Source organism: Myotis davidii, unplaced genomic scaffold, assembly GCF_000327345.1.
Source record: "Myotis davidii unplaced genomic scaffold, ASM32734v1 scaffold242, whole genome shotgun sequence".
Classification (NCBI taxonomy): domain Eukaryota; kingdom Metazoa; phylum Chordata; class Mammalia; order Chiroptera; family Vespertilionidae; genus Myotis; species Myotis davidii.
This window is the reverse complement of record NW_006295821.1, coordinates 518,765-528,478: the sequence shown is the minus strand read 5'-3', so window position 1 is coordinate 528,478 and position 9,714 is coordinate 518,765. Positions and strand designations below refer to the sequence as shown.

The following is a 9,714-nucleotide window of genomic DNA, read 5'->3' as shown; positions in this document are numbered from 1 at the left end:
CCCCGGAGCCACAGACCCAGACTCTATAAGTGGGTCCAGCGATCCATTTCAACAAGCCCCTTAAGGGACTCCGAAACAACTGCTTGATTAGCACAGATATGATTGAGAAGTAATATACCTTTTTAAGTGTCCTAAAGGGAACACCAAAAAAATAATAGTAATTTCCATTCTTACATGCCTGGGAAAATCACTAGTCCCATGCTGTGGCCCACACGCGCATGCTCACTCTCACCAGTGCTACCTGGGAGCCCCAGCTTGCATCCGGAGGGTCTAATTGTCTACTCTAGAGCCAGGAGCATGACGGGCTCTGGTACAGAGCTGTCTACATCTCGATGGACAGAAGGGAAGGGCACATTTAATTAATGGAACAAAACAAAAAGAGTAGTAATCGCTGTTTTTCTGAGTTACTTTTAGAACATGAAGCAATTTAAACTAAAAAGTTCAGTCTTAAAATACATTTTCTTTTTACGACTACTTTCAAAGTTAGGCTAAGCAAATTGTGACTATGCTGTGTGCTCCGCATACACTAGACTGCCAGGGCCACAGTGTTCGTGAAGTGCACAGGCTTCTCCTGAGACAAAGCACAGAACAAGCAAAAATAAAGACACTTTCACACGACAATGTGACAATTTTCTTTTCCCGATTTTATCTTACCATATGTTGTACAGAAATTCAACAAATTTCCCTCTAATGTCATTTATTCTTTAAACAAAAATTGTAAGACTCTTATCATGTTGAAATCTACTGTATATTTATGAAAATCAAAATGGTTTTCATACTTGAGCAAATCCATTAAGTGCCTTATGAAGTCTCCTTGACCGAGAAGCAAGTACCGCCTCATGGCCTGCATGTGGTCCAGCAAGCTATACTTTTTATTGAGAACATCTAATAGGTATTTGCTGGTCTCAAAATAAGCCGCGTCGATTTTCCCCTGAAATGCATTTTCCAAATCTGTGAATAAGTCTGCAGCTGTAAAGAACAAAAGGAAAAGTACACATACATACATAATTTGTATTTTAACAAAGGAAAAACTGAAGGCACACACACGCACAAGTCATTGCCAATGCCTGCAAATGGCATTGGTGGCAGCCAAACAGGTCATGGCCTGGGAGGCAAACTAGAGTCCCGAGCCCAAGAAACTGAAAATACTAATGTCTGGCTGGATTTACAGCAGACATTTGCATTGTGACCTACGGGAGGACCCCTAACAGCACCGTTCATCACAGATTTTTTAAAAAGTTCAAATTACCTTTTACAATGGAACTAACTCAAAAATCTTACTTTGTTGAAAAGTGCAAAAAGAACATGGTGGGTCAAAGTTGAACACCTACAAATGCCTATAAGACATTTCAAAACTAGTTTGAAGAATAAACAAAATGGCACATGTAATGAGCTTTGTGGATTGTGCAACTCAGTATAAAGGTTAGGTGCTGTTGTCATAAAACCATCATCAGAGTATCAGATAGTAAACTACGGAAAGATCTGAAGATTTTCCAGGGGACATGTAATAAGAGCAGATTGTCACCAACAAAGAAGCCTAACTGTAAGCAATAATGTAAAAAACAACAACACACAAAACCCCATCATTTCCACAGTTTTAAATTGAAAAGAAATCACAGGTAAAGATTAACAATGCTTTTTAATGCTAATTTATATCACAAAACCATTTGTATCTATATACTTACTTTTATATAAAAACTATAATTAACACTTGAGCTAGCAAATAATCCCAATGTCGAGAAACAATCTAAGCTTCAAAAAAAAAAGGGAGAATAGCCTTGACCAGTTTGGCTCAGTGGCTAGAGCGTCGGCCTGTGGACTGAAGAGTCCCAGATTCTATTTCGGTCAAGGGCATGTACTTTGGTTGCGGGCACATCCCCAGTAGGGAGTGTGCAGGAGGCAGCTGATCGATGTTTCTCTCTCATGGATGTTTCTAACTCTCTATTCCTCTCCCTTCCTCTCTGTAAAAAATCAATAAAATATATTAAAAAAATAAAAAGGTAGAACACTACTTTTCAAAGTTAAACAAGAAGACGCAAGGTCTGCAGAGTTCAGGTTAAGTCTCCCTCACTATCTGTTATCAATTTGAAAATATCAGAAGACTTTAGAATTGTTTTTATTTGTTCTTCAAAATAATAGACCCATTAAGAAGAACCTATTTTAGGAAGCATGGAACAGAATGCAAAACCTCGGAGGGAAGGCAGGGGAGGGTAGGTGGGTGGGAGGCAAACAACCAACAACCTTGTATGCATATATGCGTAAACCATGGACACACATAGTAGAGTGATGAAAGCCTGGGGTGGGGGTGCTGAAGGGAGTTAATGGGGGGGAAAAGGGGACATATGTAATACTTTCAACAATTACTAAAAAAAGAGAGAGAAAACAAAAGAAAAATACAAATATACAATAGATTATTACACATCCATTAAAAAAAGTAGGATAGATTTTTTTGTGCAATGTGGAACAAACTACAAGCTATACAATTCAATGAGAAAATTCAAAGTATATTAGGCTTCCATGTGTGCATATATGTAAATATGTATAAGTATGTGCTAGAAATAGGGAACTATAAACATAAAAAATTGTATAGGCAAATATTTCTAAATGGATGCATAATAAATTGGAAAGAGAGAGAGAAAAAAGGACCTATTTTAGCATTGCCACTATTCCAATTACACATTAATATGGAAAAAGCAGGGTGCCCACACTGAGGAAAACATACCCTATTTTCTGTAGAAGGGGAAGTATAATGATGCAAAAACATGAGGACACTACTCGGTGAGCTGTGTACCTAGTTTAAGGAGAAAGTGAATATTTTTGTTGATTTATGTCAGTGATGGCGAACCTATGACGCGTGTCAGAGGTGACACGCGAACTCATTTTTTTGGTTGATTTTCCTTTGTTAAATGGCATTTAAATATATAAAATAAATATCAAAAATATAAGTCTTTGTTTTACTATGGTTGCAAATATCAAAAAATTTCTATATGTGACACGGCACCAGAGTTAAGTTAGGGTTTTTCAAAATGCTGACACGCCGAGCTCAAAAGCTTTGCCATCACTGATCTATGTAGTTTTAAAAATCCAGATGTTTTCTCCCAGAAATGTTTTTACTATACCATTGTTTGAATCATTAAAGATTTTCATTACAAAGAAAAACTGTGGTACATCTACACGATGGAATACTATGCTGCTCTAAAAAGGAAGGAACTCTTGCCATTTGCAACGGCATGGATGGAACTGGAGAGCATTATGCTAAGTGAAATAAGCCAGTCAATGAAGGAAAAATACCACATGATCTCACTTATTCATGGATAATTGAGATTTGTAATAAAAAATTAAAAAAAAAAAGAAAATAAGACATGTTTAAAGCACTAACGACAAAAAAAAAAAAATTTTTAAAGTTTTAGCCCAAAGTGGCCTAGCAGAAGACATACCATCCAGAGCTTCCCCGTACATTCTTATTCCTTAACTAGAGGCCCAATGCATGAAATTCATGCACTCAGGGGGGAGGGGGGCCCTCAGCCTGGCCTGTGCCCTCTCACAGTTCGGGAGCCCTCAGGGAATGTCCGACTGCCTCAGAGGCAGGAGGTTCCCACCACCACTGCTGCGCTCGCCAGCCATGAACCCAACTTCTGGCTGAGTGGCGCGCTCTTGCATTGAGAGGGATCAGGCTGAAACCCAAGGGGTCTCTGATTGCGAGAGGGGGCAGGCCAGGCCGAGGGACCCCACCAGTGCACGATCTGGGCCGGAGAGGAACGTGGGAGGTTGGCCAGCTGGGGAGGGACTGCAGGAGGGCTCCAAGGTGTGTCTAACCCATCTCACTCAGTCCCGATTGGCCGGACCCCAGCAGTAAGCTAATTTACCGGTTGTAATGTCTGCCCCGTGGTGGTCAGTGCACGTCATAGCAACTGGTCAACCAGTTGACTGTCTGCCCCCTGGTGGTCAGTGCACATCATAGTGAGTGGTTGAGTGGCCTTAGCATGTCATTAGCATATTACGCTATGGTTGGTTGAAATGAATTGATGTTCAACATGATTCATCATCAAGAAAAGGCAAATTAAACCACAATAAGATACCACTTCACACCTGTTTAGAATGCCTGTTATCAAAAAGACATGAAGTAACAAATGTTGGTGAAGATGTGGAGAAAAGGGAATCTGTGTACACTATTGGTGGAAATGTAAGTTAATTCAGTCACTATGGAAAACAGTATGAAGGTTCCTCAAAAAAAAAACCTATCATATGATATATTAATTCCATGTCTGGATATTTATCCAAAGGCATTGAAATCAGAATCTCAAAGAGATACCTACACTCCCATGTTCACTGCAACCTTATTTACAATAGCCAAGGTATTTAAAATTACAACTTAAATATCCAGTGACAGATGAATGGGTAGAGAAAATGTAATTTATAGATATAATGGAATATTATTTAGCTTTAAAAAAGGCAATTGCCATTTGTGACATGGTTGGACCTGAAGGACATTATGCTAAGTGAAATAAGTCAAACACAGAAAGACAAAAACTGTACAATATCACTTATATATAAAATCTGAAATAGTTAAACTCAGAGAAGCAAACAGTAGCACATTGGTTATAAGATCTGGTGACCTATATAGCAAGTCTATACAGTGATCTATATGGTGTCTAAAATTAAGAATATTCTTCTTTACTGTATTATATACTTAAAACACTTTATCTGTACATCTCAATTCATTTATCACTTTCTTCCTTTTATTTATTATTTTACTGCACACCTTTTTTTAAAATTTCTTAACTTTCTAATGGCATCCTGCCCCCTCCCCCAAGGAGTACCACACTTCTGTTGCCTTTAGTGCCTTAGAACTTTGGTGTCATTGACCTCAGACACCATTTGCCAACCACAATCCTGCAGGTGGCGATTTTTTGGATGGATTGTATAGAGTTGCTGTTGTCTAGGATGTCACCCAGATGCAGGCATTGTCCACAGAACTTGCAAAGATCTGAGCCCTCAGGTCCTCCACGGTCTTGAAATAATGCTCCAGTCTCTGACCTGGGTCCCTCGTTCTTAAGGTGTTCCTGGATTTTGCTCTGCAGTCTCCGACTGTCAGCCTCCAGGCCTCTCACCTTCTCCCGGTAGGAGGCCAGGTGGTCATTCAGGCATTTCATAACCTCCTCCTTGCTCTGGATGCCCCCGATGCCTGACAGACCCCTAGCTATCCCTGCAGCCAGGCCCTAGGACCCCCAATTGCCCCACACGCTGGTGGAGTGAGACACAGAGATCTGGGAGCCCAAGTCCCCAGCACCTGCATAGATGCTGAACCCTCTGCTGGCTGGCTGGCTGGGCCCAGTGGCTGAACAACTGCACGGAGCCCAGGGTCTGGCAGTTTGTGGAGAAGCTGGAGTGCTGCTGAAGCTCATGTTGTTAAGGAGGAAGGCAAGAAAACGAGACTCAGGTTCAAGCAGCCTCTATTACACATTTAAATTATAAGCTAATGAAAGGCACAGCCATGGAGAATTCGTATTATTTCCCCTATAGCTACCACAATGTCATATGAAAAGTAAACTTGAATGAACCAAGATGACAATCTAAATAGCAAATATAGACAAGACACAAAATACCATGAAATTGTTGAGGCTGAGGCAGGCAGCAAATGGAAAAAATAGAAAATAGCAGTGAATGAGGAATAACCATAAGTCATTTAATGCAGGCAGAAAAGATACTTAGCATTTTCAATACAATAAACACTTGTAAATCCTTGCTGATTTCTGGACAAGCCTCTGAGTTTCAAAGTGTGGCTAGCATTAGCAACATTTTTTCTTTATGTTCTTATTTTGGCATACTGTCACTACATAAAAAAAGCAATGCATGCCCGGCCGGAGTGGTTCAGTTGACTGAATGTCCTGTGCACTGAAAGGTTGCCGGTTCAACTGTCAATTATGGCACATTTCTGGGTTGCAGGGCCGATCCCCAATTAAAGGCAACTGATGAGTGTTTCTCAATATTTCTTTCTCAAATCGGTGGTTTTTCCCTCCCTCTCTCCCTCCCTTCCTCTCCCTCTCCTCCTCTTCCCACCCTCTCTCCCTACCCCTCTCCAAACATGCCCTCTGGTGAGGATTAAAAAATAATAAGAGTAAAATAGTTTACACCTATTCCATCACTTACTGTTTAACCGTATAAAAAGGCGAGCAACATTTAAATAGTAATAAACATTTTATACACATTATACCTTATTAAGGTATTTTTAGATAATAATTTAGAAAATGTGTTAGTCCTGTTGAACAAAAAATACTTCAAGCAATATACATTATCGTTATCATCATCATCTAGTGAGTGGTTGTCACAGTCCCACCACCATCACCACAACGACCATCATCCTACCATCTTGGGGTGATTCTGCAGACTTGGTCACAGCTATCATCTTTGTAGTGGGTGTCTGGTCATGACAAACCTGGTGCAGGAAATTTATTGATTTTCCTATCAAAAGAACCTAAAAAAGGAAAATATCCTAGAGTCACCTTTATATAAAATTAAAATGGTCAATCATCCAACTATAACAAATATTCGTAAGAAACAAATTAACTGATTAAAAATTACATAACAAGAACATGTGGGATGGTATGAAGTGAATTCTAGGAACTGAAAAGATGTTATTAACAAACACATATTAATATGTTGATGTATCCAATTAATATATACTTCGCCTCAAGAATGCTAATCCTAATCTAATCTAATGAACAAAATAAACTGATGAACAAAATAGATCCGGAGACATATAGAAACATAGAACAGACTGATGAATCTCAGAGGGAAGGCTGGGGTGGGTGCGTGGGGAGAAATTAGCCAAAGAACTTATATGCATAATCCATGGACCCAGATAATAGTGTGATGAAGTCCTGGCATCTGCAACTTTCAACAATAAAGATAAAATTTTTTTTAAAAAAGAATGCTAATCCTAAAATGCAACAAAATTTTAACTGAAGATTAATTTTGTCACATGATCCAGGTTGAGATAGCATTAAAATATCAAAGTCCCAAAAATCTCTTCTAATCATACCTTCCTAGATTGGTCCATCGTAATAAATGAAGGAATCATTGACTTCCTTAAAGTATACTTGTCATGCCACAGTCGATCTGTTTTAACTGTAGGATCTGATGCTACAAAAAACTGAAAACAAAGAGGCATTGAAACATTAATAAGCTATATGTATGGCAAAATATTATCTAACAGCAATATCGAAGAATGTTATTCTAGAAAGCAAAGTTCTCTAGATACAGGGAAACTTACCGTTTATATACTAAAATTTGTTTTAAAAAGCATTTTGGATAGATCTCTCCAAATGAAATCACGTATTTCCCAGACTTTTAAAACCAAAGTATAAGGAGAACAAGTGAAGCTCTCTTGAAGACTCATCGTTTTCATTATGAATATCAATTACGGCCTCTACCGTGTATCAGCAAAGATATAAGTATGAGGACTACTGAATCTGCTTCGGACCTTAGTAAAAACATACCGACTTCTAGAGCTGTTTGAATATTCAATTCATGCCTGCTTCATAGTTTTCCGTCTGTTACTTCCATCTACTCAGCTGTGTCTCCTTCCACCAGTGTGCCAGCCCTCTGTGGCTCTCTTGCAGAGCCCGGAGTCAGGAACAAGAGGTGCCTAGGCTAACATACTCTGCTCAGACTGTCGGCTACAGGCTGACCATGACATAGGGGAATGGCCAGCACCAGTGTACCTAATGGCACAACAGGAAGTGACTTTCTCCTGTAGCTCTGCCCAAGAACCACCCATGCTCAGAAGCTTGTCCCGTCTACTACGCTTCTCACATTTGCTTTCCCCACCAACCAGCCTGAGAGTTGACAACAGAAAAAACAAGGAATGATAAGGAGAAAACTAAATTGCTATTGCTTCCAGTTCGCTTGCTATTCCAATGAGGCCATTCTCATTTTTTAGTCATATACACTAATAGACTTGTGCTTTTATTTCTATAAACTCAATTTCTAATAGCAGAATTGGGAGTCAAATGTTTATTTTTTTTATGCCAATTTCTCTTCCAAATAGCTGTGTCGATTAATATTCCTACCAGCAGGATACTCAATATTCTGCATCCTTGCTCATTTAGATTTTGCCAGTCAGTTAAGCAAAATCATGGTTGCTTATACTGCAATTTTACTGACAACAAAGGGAGTTGGGCATGTTTCACAATGCTGATTGCCATTTGCTTTTCTTCCCTTGTGAACTCTTTTTGGTCCTTGACCTATTGCAGTGATGGCGAACCTTTTGAGCTCGGCGTGTCAGCATTTTGAAAAACCCTAACTTAACTCTGGTGCCGTGTCACATATAGAAATTTTTTGATATTTGCAACCATAGTAAAACAAAGATTTATGTTTTTGATATTTATTTGATATGTTTAAATGCCATTTAACAAAGAAAAATCAACCAAAAAAATGAGTTCGCGTGGCACCTCTGACACACGTGTCATAGGTTCGCCATCACTGACTATTGTCTTTTTCTTAGCAACAGACTGTTAATTAGGCATGGTGACCTTTTGTGGATCATTAAGTATTACAAATTTAATTTTTCCAAGTTAATGATTTGCCACTGTTTATGTTTTGTTCTACTTTTGTGTTTTAGGTAAATGTCTTCCTTTATAGCTTCTGAGTTTCCTATCTTCCTAAAACCTTCCCATTCCCAGATTACAGAATATTCTCCCTTATTTTCTTTTAGTATTCCAATTGTGTTTTTATTAGTTAGATCTTTCTTTCCTTCAAACTTTATCTTAGATAAAATATGATAAAGGGATCTGTGTTTCCTTCTAGACAGAATTTTCTCTTTAATGGCCAGGTCAGCAACTTTTACTTAATACACACCATCCTTTCCTCTGAGCTAGGGATGTCTCATCAGAAATTACCATTATAACTATATCAATAGATTGAAAGGGGGAAAATTTGACTATATCAAGAGATCGGGAGAAGATATTTGATGTTATTTACCATCCTCCAGTGGTGACTAATTAGCTTTTTGTTTTATCATCATGAACATGAATTTACATATATCTGGAGTTTCAATCCATGAGTTAATCCTGATTGGGATGTGGGAGCATCTTCAAGCAGGTTCCTGAGTTCTTCAGACTTCACCTGAGTTGTCTTCCTTGCTTCTGGTTTAGAAGGTGCTCCTGGCTCATCTTGTTTGTTTCTACACGAGACCTACATTCAGTCAATTTTCCAAAGAGCTCTAGTTCCTTTTAAGGAGAAATGGCATTTGGACCATAACCTCAGTACCTGACAGTTGTTTCAGTTGGAAGCTGGATAGTTTGAGGCTCAGCACTGGCTCTGCTATATATGGCGGCTTGATTCTCCAAGCAGACTGTAAAATCCATTTAAGTAATAAAATACCTAAAGTGCCTTTTTGGTGATACTTAATAAATTCCAAATCACAAACAGGTAAACACACAAACCTGACTAGGAAGGTGTGTCCACAGATACTAAATGGATTTAAATAATTTTAAAAATGTTTTTATTATTTTCATAGCAATACAAAATTAATGGTTTCCTTGCAAAATTTAAATAACCAAAATTAACCCAAGAAAAAGGAGAGGGGAGACTCTAAAAAGAGCAATATGTTTAGATGTTATCATTAAGGCATTTAAAACCGAGACTTTTAGAGAACCAAGATGGCGGCATAGGTTAACGCCGGAGTTTGCTGCCTCGAACAACCACTTCAAA

General features: G+C 38.7%; 1 protein-coding gene across 3 annotated transcripts in view; it reads right to left on the bottom strand.

Annotated features, from left to right (window-relative positions):
* The window catches only part of TUBGCP3 (tubulin gamma complex associated protein 3), an 81,676-nt gene that overhangs the window by 25,401 nt on the left and 46,561 nt on the right, over positions 1-9,714 (bottom strand). For 2 of the 3 annotated variants that reach the window (XM_015568428.1, XM_015568430.1), the window contains exons 12-14: positions 7,043-7,153; positions 6,367-6,475; positions 780-969 (exon numbers count right to left, since the gene is read on the bottom strand). In XM_015568428.1, coding sequence (XP_015423914.1) covers positions 780-969; positions 6,367-6,475; positions 7,043-7,153 — 410 coding nt within the window. The remainder of the gene's footprint in view (positions 1-779; positions 970-6,366; positions 6,476-7,042; positions 7,154-9,714) is intronic. The other variant, XM_015568429.1, reaches the window with a different exon arrangement.